This window comes from Elgaria multicarinata, chromosome 8 (assembly GCF_023053635.1).
Source record: "Elgaria multicarinata webbii isolate HBS135686 ecotype San Diego chromosome 8, rElgMul1.1.pri, whole genome shotgun sequence".
In the NCBI taxonomy this organism is placed as follows: Eukaryota; Metazoa; Chordata; class Lepidosauria; order Squamata; family Anguidae; genus Elgaria; species Elgaria multicarinata.
The window spans coordinates 66237315-66257898 of record NC_086178.1 but is presented as its reverse complement, the minus strand read 5'-3'; the positions used below and the strand labels follow the sequence as shown (position 1 = coordinate 66257898).

Here is a 20584-nt window from a genome sequence, read left to right as displayed (position 1 = left end):
TGAATAGAAAACAGCATTTGTTACAGAATAATTGCTGAAGCAATTTTCTTTTTTGGCAACAAGCACTTGCTCATGGTTACTCATATAGACTCTTGCTGTGCCAGATATTTTGCAGTCCTTTTCTCATTCATCTTCACAACAACCTGGGAGGTAAATCAGTGTTGGTCTTATTTTCACAGATAGGAAGCCTCCTTGCGCAAAAGTACTGAGGCTCTGCCTGACTTGGGAATTGAGCCAATATTTCATTGGTTGTGCTTTATGTAAAAAAAAAAAAAAGCTAAGGAAGGATATATGCACATCTCATTTTCATACGATTTGCTATTATGTACCCATGTCTTATTCTCAGTAATCCACATTTGGTTTCTTCCTATTAAAGTTACCAGCATCCTATTACGGAATGCTTAATATCCTTTATATTGTTCTGGATTTCCTGGCCATTGCCATATAGTCCCCTTTCATTAGCATCCCCCACTTACAAAACAAGGAAGAATATATCTGCCAATGGAACAATTTCTAATAATGGATATCAGATTTTCCTATATGTAATGCACTGTGTCTGACTGAATAATATTTTCCGATCTTGCACAACCCTGGCTGCTGTGCTATTTTTATCAAGACAACAGAAGACCCATCCCTCTTTTTCAAAATGTGCTAAAGCTCATAGAGCTAAATCCAACATTGTGCTAGTGAACGTCCTCTAAACTTTGTCCCTCTCTCCTGCCCCTGTAGCCTCTTGTACTACCTGGACATCTGCTTTAGAGGGTGAGACATCCTGGAAGTTGATAGCGTCATGTAAAGGACCTGCAAACTTCCGTGAATGGCCAATCATGACCATGCAATAAATCACTCATGTAGAGAAGCTCATAAGAAGACAATCAAGGTCTGACAGTTGTGCTTGCACATGTGAAATAATACTCTTGCAAAAGCAAGAACTTAATGGTTCATCAAGAAGTTGCCAGGACTTAAAATGAAATATAGATCCATTAAATAATGAGAGGATTTTTAGCAATATTAGGTTCCCCTCTCACGTTTTCTGCCCAGCAGAAAATCCTCTGCCATACGGCTCATGCTTTCAAATGTTTTATCTGTTTCTGATCCATTTCATGGTGCCCAGTTAGAGATGGTATTGGCAGGTTCTCCAGCTGCACCCAACTGTGGAAAAGCTCCAAAGAAGATTACAAGCAGCCTTGTGGTCAATATTGGAGGCTTAAAGAAATAATGAGGCATCCTCCATTCTCAGCCGCCTTATTCATATTAACAAAAGGGCTTTCTAATCTTGATGGATTACTTTATTCGTTTAATTTTTTGGAACTGTCATACTTTTCTAGAGCCAGGGCTTCAGAGAGAAAATCCCAATGGAATTGACGCACTTCGTTGTCCTTCTTTTAAAAAGCTGTAGGGACAGGCAGTTTGCTCCACCCTTGAACAAAAAGCCAGTGGTATATGGGCTGTGTAACTCAGAAGGGCCTTGGCTTCAATTACCACTAATTGTGCAGTATATCTGACCTCTTGTCCATCAAAGAGAGACTTTAATGAATGGAAGTGTTATAAATGAGATTATCTTAAATTGTCTCAGTGATTTTTTTCAAAAAATAAAATCAAAGAGAAATAGACTTTGAATAGTTTCATGGGTGTTGCTTTATTATTAAACAACAACAACAACAATACCAGGTGAGTAAACATAGTTAGCATCTAAGTGGCTGGTGATTTCTAGTTAGAATGAGAGCCATAGGTGCTGCTGACTCTAGAAAAGCTTCCATTCCTATCCTCAATTTACTGTCTGTAAAATGGGAACAGTAAGAGAGGAGATGGTGGCTGTTGGCGCAAGATTCCGTTCTCCCTTCACATGTCTTTGCTTTCCTTGATGCAAACCAATGGGTATGTTGGACACCCAAAATCAATTGGATTCAAGGCAGTACTCTGTGACTGTAGTGACTACAGTAATCTGTGTGTCCCCCACCCCCAGAGCCTTTCATAATACATATCAAAACGGGTACACCCAAAGTTTCATTGTTAAAGTGAATGGAGTTTTGATAGAAAAGTCTTTGGCCAAATGCAGAATGTGGAGGCACTGATACATGTAACGGTGATAATGCCATAACCTGTTTTGGTGACTTTGTATTGTCTGTGAAATGACATGGTGTAGCTTCTTAATAATGGAATGCTCTGACCATTGGTAGCTCTTCCCTGTAGTTTCATAGAGGTCCATATGCTTACCATTCCCCTGATTACACAGACACACCACTTATACTTACATGCCACCCTTCCTTTATTTTCCATTTTTCCTTTGATGGTTTGGGGTACTTCAGCACTGACCAAGAAAAATGAACTTGCTTCCTTGCTTTGTAGTCATCTTCCATAAGATGAATGGCAGTGCTAGTATTGTTTCTTTCAGCCCCTCTTCAGCCTCCTTCTTTATCACTTGACTCAGCTGCTTTTAACACTCGTGTTGCCTCATGTAGTTTGGCTGTGAGGCTAGGAACTAGCCTGGTAAACTGATATGGGTTGTGTTTGCTAGTTGTAGGAGCGTGCAATATTGATCCCCTATATTATAGTTAGCAGGCTGCATCAAGTCTTTAGATTGGCTACACCTGGTATAAATTCTGGAAACCACAAAGCCTTCTGTCCTTGTTGACAGAGCAGTACCTTTCACTTTTTCACTTCAATTTTCAGCTTCCAGCCTCTCCAACCATTGACCTTAATGAATCTGAATTGAAGAGCCACCTAGTGTCACTGGTGGCATTGGTCTGACCCTAATATGCAACATGAATGTAAGAAGAACACTACTGAATCATACCAAAGCCTAGCTAGTCCAGTGTTCTGTTTACACAGTGGCCAATCAGCTGCTTGTGGGAATGTCCTGCTTTGGCTGTAGCAAGTTCTACATGCAGTGGAGTCAGCAAACACTTGTCTTCTATTTGAAGGGCTGTTAAAGTCACTTAACTACTGTGTTAAGATGACAACTGGGTGGCAATTGTGAGGGAAGAGTGTTGGGCAGATATTTGCTATGGGTTTTTCAGGGTAAATTTAGCATATGTTCATCACTTGATGATATGCAGTTCAACTGATATTGGCATGATTTCAGCATGTGAAAACATGGAGAATTAGAGATCTTCTCAATAAGGGAGCCATTGTGGTGTAGGGGTTAGAGGGCTGGGCTGAGACTAGAGAAACCCAAGCTCAAATTTGTGCTTAACCATGAACCTCACTGGGTGACCTTGAGCCAGTCACCCTCTCTCAGCCCACACTATTTCACAAGACTGTTGTGAGGATAAGGAGGAAAACACGTGTATGCTACCCGGAGCTCTTGGCGAAAAGGGGTAGGAGGAAAATTGAATAGACAGACAAGGCTTCAAGATAGTTCAGAATCCAAGAACAGCAGCCTAACTGCTTGAGTTAAAGAGGAAGTTTCTTTAGGCAAGTAGTAGAACAGGTATTGCCTGTTACTTGACAGCAGGACGGGATAGAAGGGGAAAGAGCACTAAGCAGCCTTGGGAAGGATTGAACCGGCTGCTGAGATGAAAGTTGTAGGATTGGTTGGCCTTGTGCCTGTAATTGGTTGCAGCACATTCTCCTCTGAAGTTGTCAATTTTTGCATTGTTTAAGGCAAACTCCTGATTTCTAGGCTCTCATGATTTTGGGGAGTTGAAAGTTTGACTTCAGATGAGCAGAGTGATAGTTTGCTATTCATTGTGTATTCTCTCTATTCCTTCTATTTATGCACCACACTGGAAGCAGGAATCTTACCAGGCAGCTGTTTTAAGTTTTCTACTTTACTCTCCAGTGTGCCCTGTTCTGCTCTTATATTGTTAAGAGTGTGACTGGGGTCAGGGTAATGTTTGAAGTTGCCCTCCAGTGCCCCCCATGCCACCCTGGTAGCCCCCCCCCCCCCCCGATATGCTTACCAGGCAATTGTGAGTCTTAGCAGGGGTGGTCATCCTGCTTTCTTTAAAAATAATATTAGCACTGTAAAGAGAAATACTTGGCGAGGCTGCAGATGCTGCCATCTCAGATGTATTCTGAGGAAATGAAGATGGTGGCTGCATGGTTCTTCCCTTCACAGCGCTGGGCTGAGTGCTCTACTGTAGCAAGCTGCTTTTTAAAGGCAAAAAGAAAAGAAAAAGGTATAGTATTGAGCAGTGTCAACCCTTATGGGCCCTCCAGTGCCCATGGTCCTTGGGATCTACCCAACTATGACAGGTGTGTGATTCTTGGCACCTGTCATGACCCTGGAGTCCAGCAGTGTCATGGACCCTGAGGCCAAAGAACCAGCGTTTGCCAGCTTGAGGAAACTCCAGGTCTGACAACCCCTGAGCCTGAGTTACCAGAGACCCCTGAGCCCAAGCAAACAGAAACTCAGAGTCTGAGACCCTTGGGCCTAGCTCCACCATTGGATCAGCACCTCCTTCTACAAGAGTGCCTCATACCATGGAGCTGGTGCACAAGCACCTTCAGTGCACCAGGTGTGAGCTCTTGGAGAGATGGAGGAGCACTAGGCTACAGGCCAGAGGCCTATTCCTTTAAGGTTTCCATTTTGTAGGAAAGATTAGAATCTGGGACTGTAGCATTCAAGGCTTCAGTTTTGTTTGTGGCCTCATGGGAGCAAGTTGCTCACAAAGAGCTTTCCTGGGTGCTGCAATTTCTGTCCTGCCTTTTATTGAGCCCTGTGGGCTTCTGCTCAGTCCAGAACAGGAGAGTACCACACACAACTGCTAGGGAATGGTTGGCTGGGGAATGCTGGGAGTTGTAGGACTTTTTACAGGATTGTGCCCTAAATGAAGGAAGTTTGGAGATGGCCAGCTTTACTGTGTGGTGGCTGGAGTTATCATAGGCAGATGTTTCTGTGAATTCAGATTCTGCATGGATAAGGTTGTTTTGTGGTTAGGTGACTGAAAGAACTCAGTACTTTCCTGTCCATGAAAGTTAGTAATCCAGAATCAGTAAGTGGACACTGACTGGCAAATGGAGGTTTTGTCAATTATGATTCTCCTAATGAAATGTGTCTCTCCTTCTTTGGCTACTCATGCAAACCGCAAAGTGTTCATCTAGAATAAATAGTGCCCTGGGCAAGGAAGGCTTTCAGTGGTGTTGCAGAATTACAAAAAATAGCAAAGTAAAGCTGTGTTCCACTGATTTATATTTAGGAGAAATGACACCAGATTGGAAATCAAGAAGAAGAAGAAGAAGAAAAAGAAGAAGAAGAGGAGTCTTTAAAGCTAATTGATGGAAGTTCATTTTCATAGTTGGTTCCCAAACAACCTGTTGCATTTTGGGGAGGGGGAGGTTAGAAGTACTTAGTGCTTTCTTTCCCCCAGCTCACTACAGACAGTCCATTCAATGAACACTGAGCCACCGAGCTTAGTTCTGTGCCCCCTTCAACTTGGCTTGCCCAGAAGGAGCCCCCAGCTCGCTCATCAGCCCTGTTTTCACTCATTCTAAAGGTGCTCTGCCTCAGCAAGAAGAATGACTAAGTGGATTTGCAAAAGGGCAAATCCTTGCTATTCTTTTAACATTACTTGGGAACAGCGGCACACCCTGCCTGAAATGGCCACTCCTCTCCAGTGCTGAACAGCTTGCCAAGTGAAAGGGAAAGAGTCAGAGGGAGAGCAGCCACTCCAGGGGACTGGTTGTTTCTTTCAGTCCTTGGAGAAACCATAGCCGTTTTTGAACTGTGGAGACACTGCAGCTGGAGAAAACAAATGGAGTTACAAATACACCAGAGTTCTGGAAGCAGCCAAGGTCTGTCCTCAGCCAGCCCTGCTATGTAAATGTCTCACAATGTTGTATGGTTTAAACAACATTCAGGATGTTGTTTTCAGCTTATCCAAGCAGGAAATAGAGATTTAGGGAGGTTTTGTTGCACTGGAATAGGCGTGTGTCTTATATTTGGGTTGTTCTAATAAAAATTTGAGTGTTTGGTTTGGCTGTACAAGGACAAAGTGTTCTTCTTTTGAAATGCAGGTCTGGTTTGCATTACGTTATGGACTCAATATCGGGAAGGAAGGAAGGAAGGAAAGCACTTTTTATATGTGTAGTGACTGTTAAGTAACACCATTTGATGTATCTGATTCACATTTTACCATAGGTTTGGGTTGATTGAGAGGGGAAAGGGGTTAACTTGTTTGAACTAAACTGCAGTTGCTGAAGAAGTATGTAAAATGTCAAGATATAACTGCTCATTTATGTATGGAGTGAGCAAGGTTTACTGACTATCTTTGTAAATGGAGTGAAATACAGTTATTTGCATTAGTGCTCTAATCAAACATTTTAGAAAGTAAAACAGTCTTTACCCTCGGTGTTAACTAGCAATGAGTTATAGCCTGTATAATAATGCAAGAAACTGATATTTTATTCAGCCCATTATTCTGGTAATTAATCTATGCCATGTTAGGAACTTTGGTTCCCAGTAATGCTCTTTAAAGATATTGTAGAACTTTCCTATTAGAAGGATCAGCATGAAAAGGTCATGGATGGAATGGCTATGTCAGGATGAATGCTCTCCCTAGGGATAAACTGTTCTTGCCTATAATAATTTTTTCATACGGAACTTTTATGCACAAGTGGTGCAGATTTATATGTTGCAGGTTGCAGGTTTGGGAACGGGTGTGTCAGACTTGATCACTTTTCCTTTTTGGCTCAGATGTTGGAAGCTTTATTCATTCAGTTACAGTGTAGAATGCTTGCATGTGCCTGCTTGTTAGAGAAGTAGCTACTTCACTCCCTTTACAAGTGGCAAAGGAAAGCTAGTTTGGAAAGAGGAATTTGCTTTGTGAAGTCTAGTTACCTTTGCCAAGCTCTGAACCAAGATGATGTCCTTTGAATGAAAAGGAAGCCCTTCAAATAGAAGTAGCCAAGCTGGTGTTGTATTGACCCTTCCTCCAGAGGCTGCCTGCTGGGTGATATTATTCAGAAACACCAGGCTCAGCATTCCAAGCAGTATTGTTTTAAACACTTTTTTGTGATGTCATCTCTGTTTGCGATTTCTTCATGACATCGGTGCAGTACCTGTTTCTGAGCCTTGCATCTTGGGATGGAAGGTTCTGTTTGCCCTCACATCAGATGTGATTTCTGACATCTGTGTTACATGTGTGTCCTTGGAAAAGACGATGATTTTATTATCAATATTTATTATTTCTAAAGCACCTCAATAACTAGGAGTAGAGTAACTATGTTAAAAAATGTACCTTGCCAGTTGGGTTATGTAAATAGTGTGATTGCATGTGGGTGCATTCTTAAACTAGAGGCAATCTTTGGTATGGTGTGGAACATTGCAAGGTGCTTTATATTGAGTCAGACCATTGGTCCATCTAGCCCAGTATTGTTGACACTGATTGGCAGTGACTCTTCCAGAGTTTCAGACAGTCCTACCTGAAGATTGAACTTGGGACAGTGTGCTCTACCACTAAGCTGTTTACAGCCCCTCCTCTTTGCTTGGCTTACTCCTATTTTCCTCTTGTGTTCCATTCTAATCTGGAAGTATGAGTTAATGCAGCAGTGTGTGTGTGTGTGTGTTACAATTTTGTAATGTTCCCAAAAGGCTTGATAGCCATAGTTCACATTTACATTTAAGAGTTCTCTTTTGCTTCTCAGTTGGGTTGGCATGAAAGATAGATGTCAAAGTTGAATCTTAGCTCAGCCTTCTAGTTGCCTGTTCCTTGTAGAAAAGATGGCTATGAGGATGCACCATCATTTCAGGGAAATCTACTAGAAAACATTCATTGTTCCCACAAGCTAGATAAGATTTCTCTGAGTGAAAGGGGTTCATGAATAAACACATGTCTATGCTACTAGTTTTCACCCTGCAGGGCTAATGTGGGAAGAAGTGTGATATGGAAGATTATAGCTTTTCAGGGAAATTATTCTGTATCAATATGCCTGTTGGCTTAAAAACCTATTGGGAAAAACTGCCTAAACTAAATTCCCATGGCGTAGTATCCACTGTTATTCCTACTTAGAGCAGACCCTTTGAAAAATGGGACAAGTTAGAATTGGCTTACTCTACAAAGGACTAACATTGGCCATTTCTACACCTGCCTTTTTTCCAGGGATCATCCCTGTGCATGCAAATGACACACAGGGGATCCCGGGAGCAGGCAGGGATGATCCCTCCATTTTCCTGGGATAATCCTTAGGTGTAGAAAGGGCCATTGGTTACTACCCAATGGATATGAATTTGGAATCATACTCTATGATTTGTAGAGTTGGGAGGGACATCATGGGTCTAGGCCAATCGCTGTAATGGCAACTAATGTAATGGCTGTAATGGCTTCTAATGTAGCCTTCCCTAACTTGGTGCTCTCTATATGTTTTGGACTACAACTCCTAGCATTCCTGACCATTTTCCATGCTGGCTGTGGTTGAAGGGATTTGAAGTCATATGGCAGGCAGCAGGTTGAAGAAGGCTATTAAGCTATTTCCAGCAATGTCCTCTTAAAAAATGACTGAAGAAGGTGGGGTAGAGTTCAGCCAGAGCTCAGTGCTAAAGCACATGGGTTGCAATAATAATAATAATAATAATAATAATAATAATAATAATAATAATGATGTTTAATCCCTAGCCTCTTTAGTAAAAATGATCAGGTAGCTGCTGGTGGTATCATTGAGACTCTGGAGTACCACTGCCAGTCAGACTGGACAATACTGCTGTAGATGGACAAATAGTCTGACTTGGTATGGAAGCTTCCTGTATTGCCGAAGGCAATTCCACGACTTCCCTATATAAGATGCTCATCTTCCACCTAAAACCGGCTTTGCTCCAATTTGCCCTCTTGAATCTGGAAGCTCTGAGAAACAGTTGTTTCCTCCCACAAAAAGAAAAATGTTTCATAATGCAGCTAATATAAGGAGATGATACATGTGACTGTGGTAGATTTCAGTTTTCAAATTGAGGTCTTAAAAATAACTATCTCATTCCACTGGGAGGAGAGCACACAACTGGTGGGAAGTAACTTGAAGTGTGGGCAGGGCTACAGAAATAGAAGCTTATTTATTCTACAACATCTCTTAGTGGAACACATAGATACAATGCTCACAGCTTAATTTCTTACTGAACATATTGGCAATAGCAGAAGAGAGAACATATGTGTGGAATTGCAGTTTAAATAGTTCTAGTATGAATGTTCTCTTTTGAGCAGTGCCATTATGAAGAGGTGGGGAATTTTGGAAATGCGTGATTTGTTTTGCAGATGAAATGGTGTAGGGTGTTGGTTTAAGACCTCAAACATGCCAACATATGTGTGTCAAAGCTAACACTGTTATCAACTCCATTTTTGGCCATGGGCCAAATTGAATTCTTAATTTGCACATGATGCAAAAATATTTCATTTAAATATTTCATTTACATATGTGCAGTGAGTATGTATGTAAATACCAGTGAGCTGATGAAAATGTGGTGGTACTGTCTTTGAGAATGGCTTGTTTGGAAAATGCCCCATGAGAACATTTCTCTGCACTTGGAAGGTCTGCACATCAGAGTAAGACTTTCTTCCTATGATTTAACTTTTCCATATGCAAGGAGAGTTTAGACTGGGGAGGTGATCATCCATGTACATTTTAAGGTGGTAATCTCAGAAGATTGTATCATTTAGAAACATTGTGATTTTAATTCAGAGATTCCCCCTGCCCCCGTATTGAAATCTTGGTTTTGTTGATAGATTGTAGGGGTACAGAGAAACATGTAGGTTGGAATAATGAGGCATAATTGGGTAGCAGCTACAATGGACAGTAACTGGGATTGGGTGCTCATTGACTGGTTATTGAGAACAGCTACCAGAGTTTAGAGAAGTACTTCCCCATTCCGCATCCCTCAGCTGGGCTTCCTGGTCTTTCTGGAAGTGTACCCTCCCCTAGTTGTTGCCTTGGTCTCTGAATTTATAGAGTCATCTAGTGGGAGAATATTGCTGGCATTGAGGGAGCTGCTTTGGTACTTTGGCCTAATTCTCAACTGTGTCTGATGCATACCACTTCAGAGTGTGTGTGGTGGATCGCACCACTGAATGAGGGACGTTGCAAGAAATAAAATAGAGATGCTCACAAAAGTCAGCACCCTTGTTGATTTCTCACAGATGAGTTTCAGGGGTGGGGAGAGGAATGGGAGAGGAGGGAATGAATTAGGCAGGCAGGTGATGGTTTCGGTGGAAGCTGTGTAAATGCAATGTCTGATAGCTGATTTTCAGAAATAGGAGTGATGGTAATATCTATTGCCTGAAGAGGTGAAATGAGATTGTCTTGTCCCTCTTAGTCATATATTTGTTAGTAGCTGACACAGGGCGACTTCACTGTTCTCTCCCCCTCCCCCCGTTATGTCCGGGGCGTGGGCGGCAGGGAGCTAGGCTGGGCCGCTGGGACGCGGGGGAGTGAGGCAGAAGAGAACACCGCACTGAAGCAGCATAAAGAAGGGTTCAGCTTTATTGACCGTCACTATTGTGTGCCAGGGCCAGAGCCAGAGGCCCCCTCCTGTAGCATGCAAGAGTTCAGAGGCACAGTTGAACCTGAGTCTGGGCTGAGCTGGAGCAACGTCCCAGAACTGCCTGCCGAGACAGAGGCAGAACCATGGCGTAGTCCAGAGGCAGTCCGAGGGTCAGGAATGAACAAGGCGTGGCAGAGGCAGGGGGCAAGGCAAAGTCCATAGGCAGTCCAGAAGTTGGGAACCAACAAGGCGTGGCAGAGGCAAAGCGAAGTCCAAAGGCAATCCAGAAGTCAGGAACCAACACGATCAGGAACGGGTGTAGAGGTTTGCGGGAAGCAGAGCCAGGCACCACAGGAACCTCCTTGTATTTGCTAGTGCTCATTAGTTAATGAGAATTAGTGCAAATTCCCCCATCCACTTGTGCAAAAATGAAAAACTGGTCCGCAAGTCTGCAGAATCCTCGTGACTCAGAAAAAGCCAGCCCGCTGTGGAATCTAAAGGTTTGATTCATAGAAATCCCAACTCATGTGAATCCACTGTGGATTTCTCCGACGTCACCACTAAAGGGACAGAAACATGGGACGTGTTTACACTGTGATTTTCTTTTGTTTTCTAGAGCTTACTACATCACAGCACAGCCTTCGGGCCTTGTTCTCCTATATCCTACCACATACATTCCATTCTCTATTCCAATCTGTCATTCAGTGCATGAACAAGACCAACCCCCCCGCCATATTTTACCCCTCCCGGTGTGCCAGTCCAGTCATGAATGGAATTACATTGGTTCAAATGTATAAAACGTTTTCCCCAAACCAGTGTGGTCCAATTACAGAATTTGGCTTCATTTGTAGGCAGAATGTAAGGTCCCTTTGGAACTCCATATGTTTGACCTCTGATGCTGCCAGTATTCCCAAGCCTGGTAAGAGACAATTGAGTGAAATCTAAGTTTGCGCTCTTCTGACTGTATCAGCTAACTTATTCAGCTCCTGTGCATCAGTAGCAAGCAGGTTATTTGACACACTGCCAAACAGCATATGGTTAGGGATGGACAAATCTATCAGTTTGGGTTTCTCACCATTTCTCTTTTTTCCAATCTTAATTTTGGTTTTATCAGACATTGAGAATTTCTCCAGCCAGAAATTCAGTTTGTTCCTGTAATGCATGCATTGTTGTATACTTCTTTGCCTAATATACACATTTTTTGCAAGTAATTTTCCTAATATAATGCAATTTAATGTTAATTTCCCCTAATATGCATTTTTGCGTATTTGTTATTATTAGAGAACTCCACTGCAAAATTTGGGGAAGAGTGAATTTTGAAGGATAACTGAGTTTCAGGTTTATATAGTGGCTTGAAAGTGCACAATTAGGTAAATTCACCATAATCCAAATTCTGGTACAGTAATTTTTACATCCGCCTATTCAGGAAACGCTGGTGCGATTCTTTCTCTGAACTGTTTTTGAAGCAACAGATAAAAATAAAGACAAATTCCTATATATCAGATTTCAATTTCTCCTTTCAGTTCCCTGAGTTGGACGGAGAAACAGATGTATTCACTTTCATGTATTGTTTTTCTCCGGAAACAAGACAATTTGGTGTTTTAATTTTCAGCACTTAAGGCAATGGAAGCGTATGCAAAATCTTTCTTTGTCAGTGTGAAATGTCTGCCCTTGTTTTTGCTTTTGATGATAAGAACAGAACGGGGAGAGGGGGCAGAATCTGGAGGTTGTTCTATTTTTTTTATTTTTGCACGTCAGTTGGATGACTTAGGGGAAAAACAATGCAAGTGTTTGGCAGCAATACAAAGAGGGCTGCAAAAACAGTAAAGATTGACTTGCAGCTTGTACACAGTTAAAGAGAAATAAGTGGATGTTGCCAAGCTAGTTCCAGAATGAAAATATGCCCAGCATATGTTTAGAGCATAAGGATATTAACTGATAATTCCTGTGGTAATCTATGCTTTTTAAAAACCATTTCCCTTTGAAAATAATGTTACATCTGTAAGAATCTCAGCTTCTTGCATTTTTGGCATGGAACTTAAAGTCACCTTTCTTTACTGCTTAATTGTAGTCTTGTTCGTGCGTCATTCTCAGGCAAATATCCTACTTGATTGGAATAATTCAATGCTTAGTATCCTGAATAGGTATGTGTCTCAGAATTACATTGGGGTCCGATATTGACACATGTGAACTGATCACAAATTCAAATGTACTGGTGTAACAAGCCATGGACTCACGTGCCCCGCCCCACTTTCCGCTGATGCAGCTGTGAGGAGGATTTGGAACCTCCCTGTTTTGGATTGATTACAGCTTGTTGAGTGATCCAAACCTGGACAAGCTGTGATTTATGTTAACTATGGTTTGTTGAAGCAAGCCAACTTCAAACTATAGCTTATGAAGTTGGCATGTTTCAGCTACGCATAGCTTAGATTAGCCACCATTTAGGGTTCAGATGACATGCTAAACTGTGGTTAGTTTAAATTGGAAGAGGAAGCTTCCGATTTCCTCCTCGGGACTGTACCGAAAGAAAAGAGGGAGAAAGGAAGCATGTTCGCTTGAGCATTGTTGTGGCTCATTAAACCATGGTTTAGCGTTATATCTGAATGTCACCATATTTTATACATAATTGCTGAATCATTGTACCATGCAGATTGCTTTTCTTTAGAAGTATACACTGTAAACTAACTTTCAGAATTTAAGAAAGTGTGGAAACCAGTGCAAGGATTTGGCCAGTTTACCCTTTGATATTTTATGACTGAGACCTAGTCAGATTTAATTAGACAATGTCATATTTAGAACATTTCTCTCCTATCGTTTCTTTCCCTTCTCTGTGAACATTTGACTCTTCCCATCTATCCATTAAAAGGCATTTTAGAATTGTGTCCCTCTCATTCAGATAGAGTGATCTACAGAAGACACTAGCAGTCTGATACTTCGTTGCTGCTTTAGCTATACTCACTTTTGTAAATACCTGAACCTGCTCACAACTCTGTGCCAATGCATGGGTAAGAACATAAGAACAGCCATGCTGGATCAGACCATGCTGGATCCATCTAGTCAGCATTCTGTTCACATAGTGGCCAATCAGCTGTTGATCAGGACATGAGTGCAACCCATATTCCCTAGCAACTGGTGTGCATAGGCTTATTGCCTCTGCTACTGGAGGTACCACATACCCATCATGACTAGTAGCCATTGATAGCCTTCTGCTCCAGGAATTTATCTAAGCCCCTTTTAAAGCCATCCAGATTGTTGGCCATCACTACATCTTGTGGTAATGAATTCCATATGCAGTGTGAGAAGTACTTCCTTTTATCTGTCCACCAATCAGTTTCATGGGATGACCCCAGGTTCTAGTATTATATGAGAGAGAGAGAGAGAGAGAGAGAGATCTCCCTATCCACTTTCTCCATGCATAATTTTTTATACCTGTGGCTGTTTGTGCCAAAGCTGAGGAAATATTTCATGCTGTCCTCCACAGCAGTGCATAAAGCTGGGCTGCCAATACTTTGGCAGATGAGAAGCTGCCTTTTTATCAGGTCAGACTATTTGACTATCTAACCCAATACTATCTATTTTGATGGGCAGTGGCTCTCAGGCAGAGGCATTTAACATCCGCTGCTACCTGAGATGCTGGGTTTGACTCTTGGATCTTCTGCATGGAAAGCATGTGCTCTCCCACTGAGCGGTGGTCCCTCCCCTGGGCCATACCTCTCTCAGGAGGTCTCTGAAGACTTCAGAGGACCATTCTCTTCCTGCGGATGACATCTGCAAAACTTTCAGCAGAATTCAAGCAACACATTCAACTTCCCATGATCCCGGGGTATAAAATAACTCCTGTGCAAACGAAGCTTTCATAACAAGGGATTAACTTTTGTTGTGCTTTGTAAAATGAAAAGGCGCTATGCAGCTAGCTTTTGATGACAGGCTGTCACCTTTATGGCTTTATAAACTGAAAAATCACTCAGTACACTAAAACCCAAGTAATGAGCTCTTCCCGAGTAATGTATTCACAGAAAATAATATAAGGGCATCCTTCTCTTGCAAGCAAAGACAAGAATGATGCTGGCGAATCACTTGTGAAAATATAACTGATAATTAGGCAATCACCAGCTGGAAAGGGAGAGAATTATTTTGGCACAAATGGTTTATTGGCAAACGTGCACACACGTTCTCTCTTTGAGTGTGTTAATATCTCAACAGGTATACTAGTCTGATCCATGCATTTGCAAATTTGCCCACTTGTTTTCTGTTGTTTTGCTTGGGATGGTTCTTCTCTCCTACCCACCAACCTCTTTCCCCTACCTCCACAGATCCAGATCTTTTAAAGTTAACTGCATCATCTACTGTGGTCCTATAATTGTCCTTGTCTTTTTTGTGGGCAGGTTCCATGAAGTTGCTGGTACATGTGAACCATGGGGACTGGATGTGAATTAGATCCACAGCTGTTTCACTTCAGTGTTGCGGTAGATGTACCCATACCTTGAGCCCAACACAGACTAATTTGAACTGGATGATGAGCAAAGTTCTATGTGTCAAACATACCTTGACTACCTCAGCTTCTATAAATCTTGAGTAGCTTGGCCTTTACTAAAATGTTTTCTAGTCCTCATGGTTGTAGAGCTAAGTTTGAATAGATGTGATTAATGTTTGGAGAAGGCTTGGAAGTCCCCCTGCTAGACTCAAGTAGAGCTTTCAGTGGTCTGTGATCTGTGGGTACTATTTCAGTGCCTTGAACGGCATCATAACTTCCTCCTCTATGTTTATTTCCTATATGACTTTACTGCCATATAACTCCTATCTCTCTATTAACTTCTCATACTTAGTGGTTTCTAGCAGTATTTGAGTGGAGCAGAGACCTTTTCTTTCCTTTCCTTTGTCTTCCAGCTCTGAGTGTGATCTGTATCTCACTTGAAATGCTATCCCCTCAGAAACCTGTTCCCTTTCCAACTCATTCTGCCAGCAGTTATAGGCTGTGGCCTTCTCCTATTAGTCTTGGCTGTATATTCTATTCTGCCTCACTGTGCGAGTTTTATGATGATGGGAACTTTTGTAAACAGTCAAAAAGTCACAGGATGGCCCAGCCTATCACATTGATAAAGCTAGGGTGATCATATGAAAAACAGGACAGGGTCCTGTATCTCTAACAGTTGTACTGAAAAGGGAATTTCAGTAGGTCTCATTGGTATGCATACAGCACCTGGTGAAATCCCCTTTTCATCACAACTGTTAAAGCTGCAGGAGTATAGCTAGAGTGAGCAGATACAGAAGAGGGCAGGGCTCCTGCAGTTTTAACTGTTGTGAGGAAGAGGGAATTTCACCAGGTGCTGCATGCATACAAAAGACACCTGCTGAAATTCCCTTTTCTGTACAACTGTTAAAGATACAGGAGCCTTGTCCTTCTTTCCATATGGTCACCCTAGATAAAGCGGTGGTAGAGATGAAATAGAATTGTCACTTATTTATTTCAAATACTTAAATACCCTTTTCCACTGAAAGAAATCTCACCCAAAGTAGCTCACAAAAGTAACTATAAAACTAACACAAAAAACTATAAAAAAAATGTTAAACAAGAAGACAATAAAATGGCATATGTGGGAGCAACAGCTAATAGAATAATATGTAAAATAATAAGAAGCCTATAAATAGCCAGGATAGCAAGGCAAAACTCAGCTAAAAGCAGGATTCCATAATTTTGGGTTGGCCTTAGAAGCCAAGAAAAAGCTTGTGGAAAATGGGATCCTGGTCTTTTCCTTGTTCTTGACCTCCTGCTTGGCCCTGGATTGCTCAGGCAAACAGCCCCCCCTTTCTACCAAGTTTGGAGCTGCGAAGGATCGGGGATCACCAAACAACCGTGGCAATGATGTCCTCCTCAGCTGCTGCTTCCAAGTTGGGAGGAAGTCTGGGCCTTGTCATGCTCACCAGAGGGTAAAGGCACACTTGCTCTGGCCTTCGTGCGAAGTGAAAACATTGACATGTTTTAAACACTAACATTGTTTAGTGCTTGTGAAGGCATATTTTAGATGGATATCTGGTATATTCCATTTTGAATGATCTTTTTTCAGACAGTTATTTTGTGTCACACTAATTCATAGTAGCAGGAGAAGTGTCTACCTTGCCGAAGATTATGGCTTCTTGAATCACTGGTTTTTTTATTGTAGTCTCCAACTTTGTATGTTCATATATTACAGGATTACTACAAAATGATGCATTTCATATTGAGAGGATGCATGTAAACATTGAATTAGTTTTATGTTGATATTTTCTTTATTCTTGTGGTTTTCCACTCATTTGTATTTTCATTTTTTGGTGAATATATCAGCTAAGAGCTGCATAGACTTAACAAAGAAGTTTTGTAAACAGTCTGTTGCTGAATAATTATTATTTGTGAAAAGAAGCTTCCTGGTCACCACGAGAGAGAGAGAGAGAGAGAGAGAGAGAGAGAGAGAGAGAGAGAGAAGAGCACAAAATGAACCAAAGTTTAATTCAGAGTAAAGCAGTTGCCAAAAACCATTGCTAAAAAAATTGTAGGAATGTATGAGCAACGTAAATGCTCTTGACAGCTTTAACAAGGCTGAAAGTTAAGTGAAACGTAAAACGCAAGCCATTCTAGTAAGAGAAATGTTGCTCTAATTACCGATTTGTACCGCATATTCTCATCTACAGTGTTATTAAGAATAGTATTTATCAGTGGCTGAAGAATAAAGATCTGTGGAGACAGGTATGAGTAAAGAATACAAGGCTGCCCAGGTTAAACATCTGATGGGATTTTATTGAGTTCAAATCTTGGTAGTACGCAAGGTTATACTTTCTAATCAAACACCCCTAGAAAGCTAAATTAGAGAGCCAGTGTGGTGAAGTGGCTAAAGTATTGGACTGGGAGCCAGGAGATTTGGGTTCTAGTCCTCACTTGGCCATGGAAACCTGCTGGGTGACTTTGAGCCAGTCACAGACTCTCAGCCCAACCTAACTCACAGGGTTGTTGTTGTGAGGATAAAATGGAGAGGAGGATTATGTATCCCACCTTGGGGTCCTTGGAGGAAAAAAGGCGGGATATAAATGCAATAATAAATAAATTGTGACAGGTGGCTGCTTTACCTGTTGCCATTGAGTGGCACCTTCTTTTCTTCATGCCTTGTTTTTATATTTGTGCTTGGAACTCTCACTTCTTGTGATATAGTGAGTATTTGTTTGCATGTTTCTCTTTTATAGCCTAGAAATGTGATGAGAAGAGCATCTTACTGAATTATGCTGCATGCTGCTAGATTTGCTACAGTGCTTTTAGAGGACTTGAAATTTGGACTTGAATCATCACTCTGGTCTAATGGATTGGCATGTCATTGACTCTTGCTTCTGTTGCTATAGGACTGGCAGATCTAGCCAGATCTAGCACTATTGAAAATGGGGCAGGATGCAATGTTCAAGAATGTACAAGCAGATTCTGAGCTGGCAAGCTCAGTCTTGCATGCAGAAGGTAAATTGGCTCATTCAGCAGGTGCAATTCGAGTTGCAGATACCTGCTAGTGCTCTGCTAGGTCTGGGAAAGTGATTTTTCCACCCTGAGAACCCTCTCATTTCTCCCTTCTGTCCAATGACGCTGCCGATGGACTGAAAACTATTTTTGAATGATGAGTTGGTCCAATGGAATAGGCTGTTGAACTAATTATGTATGTCTCTCAGTTTGTGGGATCGGTGTGCTAAGATCAGCACTCTAATTTTCAACATGAGGTGAGGCAGTCATCAGTGATTCTGAAAGTAAGACCTGGGGAGGCTGTATTTCCCATGAACCAATTACTCTGCCGATGAACGGGACATTAATTAGGCTGGTTACTTTTACTGGAAGACTGAAAAACATAGTTAAGTTATGATAATCAGTATGGATTAAAGTGAATAATTCACTTTTCCATTTTAAAGATAATTTCTTACGCCCATTTTGGTTTAATCTGTTGGCTGATGAAGTGGAGAGGGCGGTGAAGCTGTTCCAGACTTATTTTTGGCCACAAAAGAGTGAGAGAGCACCGTAATAGATGAGCTGATCGGATTGCTACATTATAAAGCTGTGAGTCAGCCCTTTTGTTTCCTGGCATTGTGATTGAAGGCTCATTTTTATTGATCTCTTATGCCGAGAACACTGCTCAATGGGCTTCTGTAGTGCACTGTAGTGCACGTACACCCAGGAGAGAGCGTAATGCAGCTTTTCAGACTTTGCCACACTTGTAGTCTGTTTTGATAAGAGAAGGGGGAAAACCTTGTTCGATCCTCACATACTATATTTCTTTCTCTCCCTTCAGGCTGCCATAGACAGCCTTTAATTCATATAGAAGGAGGGTATGGAAGACCTTTGCTCATACCATTTTAGTTGTCTTAGAAGGAGAAATTAAAGTTTGCAGCAGTGTGATAACCAGTGTGGCTTTGAAGCTGAAGACTAAACTTGACTTGACAGTAGAAAGATAAGAGTTGGGCGATCTGGTCTGGATTTTTTGGTGCTTGGCAAGTCACTAGATTGCTTCTGTACCTGTAACACGATGAATTGTTATACACCACTTTGGGTGAAACTTTTTATAGCAGAGAATGCAGTATGCACATTTGAACTAAGGATTTGTACTTTAATCATCATCATCATCAATCATAATAATAATAATAATAATAGAACTTCTTTAAAGACAAACTCAAAAAAAGATTGCAGCACTTCGAATCTATATAACATTTTGGAATATTTGAAGTGCTTCACATATATTACCTTGGTAACTCTGAAAAGTTAAGTCATTATCATCATCACCATCACTGCTATGTTGCAGATGGAAGGGCTAGGGCTCAAAAGTAGTGGTTTGCCTAAGGCCTCCTAGTAAGTTCATAGCTGAGACAAGATTTGAACCAGGACTTTTAGCCTCCTACTCTTCAGGCCAAACTACACATTATACTCTGCTAATTACTTAGGTGTAGCTGAGCCTGATTTCCCCCCTTTACTTCAGTGCAACTATATACAGTTCTGATTTTCATTCCCCCCTTTTTCCTGAATTTCTTTAACCCTACAAGGGGGATTAAAAAAGGCCTCCATTGGAGTGTGTGTGTGTGCGTGCACGCGTGCAGTAGAATTTCAGGAAAAATGGGTGGAGGGAAGATTTAACCCTTTTCTCCAAGAGCATGCTGGTCCCAACTTGAATTAGGACTGCATGCCATTACACTGGAGTAAAGAAAAATATCAGGGTGAGCTACCTACACAGTTAGCAGAATGTGTAGCTTGGCTCTAGCTACTACTATATCAGTACTGTGGAAGATATAAATAATAGCTGCAGCTGCAGATGACAGCAGTTTCCTCCAACTTGGGGGCCACAGACTACCATTCCCATCCTGCACTGGCCCCATAGAAGTAACCTAAGCTTGAGGGCTGTGTTCTCTGTTATTAAGGTAGAAGTTGGCTTTTGAGAAGAAACTATGGTACTTTTTAAAGAGGGTTCAAAGTAGAAGCCAAACTTTACTTGTTATTGATTTATGACGGGTTCATACTGTGGACCACTGGTGGGCAATGTGGCGGTTTTGCCGTGATCCCAAAAGCTAAGGAAAAAATAATAAAGCAAAGCTGAAGGCCTTTTCCACACGAGACATTTGACAGGTGCTGAATTAAAGCTGAACTTCTTGTTCTCTTCAAATGGAATTGTTGCTAGGTAGGGAGCAGGAATCGCTTTGGACATGCCAATGCCACAGATATATTTGGCAGTCAGAGCACTATTGTTCACCAGCCAATTTGAATCTTCTTACCCTTCAACCCACACATTAAATACAGCTGCATCAGGCTGGAGAAGGAATTGGATTTGTATTGAGAAACCTTCCAAGGGTAAGAACATAAGAAGAGTCCTGCTGGATCAGACCAAAGGCCTATCTACTCCAGCATTCTGTTCACACAGTGTCCAGCCAGCTGTCTATGGGAAGTCCACAAGCTGGACATGAATGCAGTAGCACCCACCCACCCTTGTTTCCCAGCATCTGGTGTTCAGAGGCATACTTCCTCTGATACTGGAGGTAATATGTAGTCATCATGACCAGTAGCCATTGATAGCCTTACCCTCTAAGAAAAGGTGGTGGTCTGCAAAGAACAAGCGAAACAGAATAATGGTCTGCAAAGTACACATAAAGCTATGGATTATGGGAATTACTTTGCACAGTGGGTCGCCGTGC

General features: G+C 41.7%; 1 protein-coding gene across 2 annotated transcripts in view; it reads left to right on the top strand.

Annotated features, from left to right (window-relative positions):
* The first annotated feature begins 5571 nt into the window (after positions 1 to 5571).
* The window catches only part of ABLIM1 (actin binding LIM protein 1), a 201490-nt gene continuing 186477 nt past the window's right edge, over positions 5572 to 20584 (top strand). Inside the window, exon 1 of one of the 2 annotated variants that reach the window (XM_063132699.1) lies at positions 5572 to 5739. In XM_063132699.1, coding sequence (XP_062988769.1) covers positions 5700 to 5739 — 40 coding nt within the window. In that variant the 5' untranslated portion in view covers positions 5572 to 5699. The remainder of the gene's footprint in view (positions 5740 to 20584) is intronic. The other variant, XM_063132700.1, reaches the window with a different exon arrangement.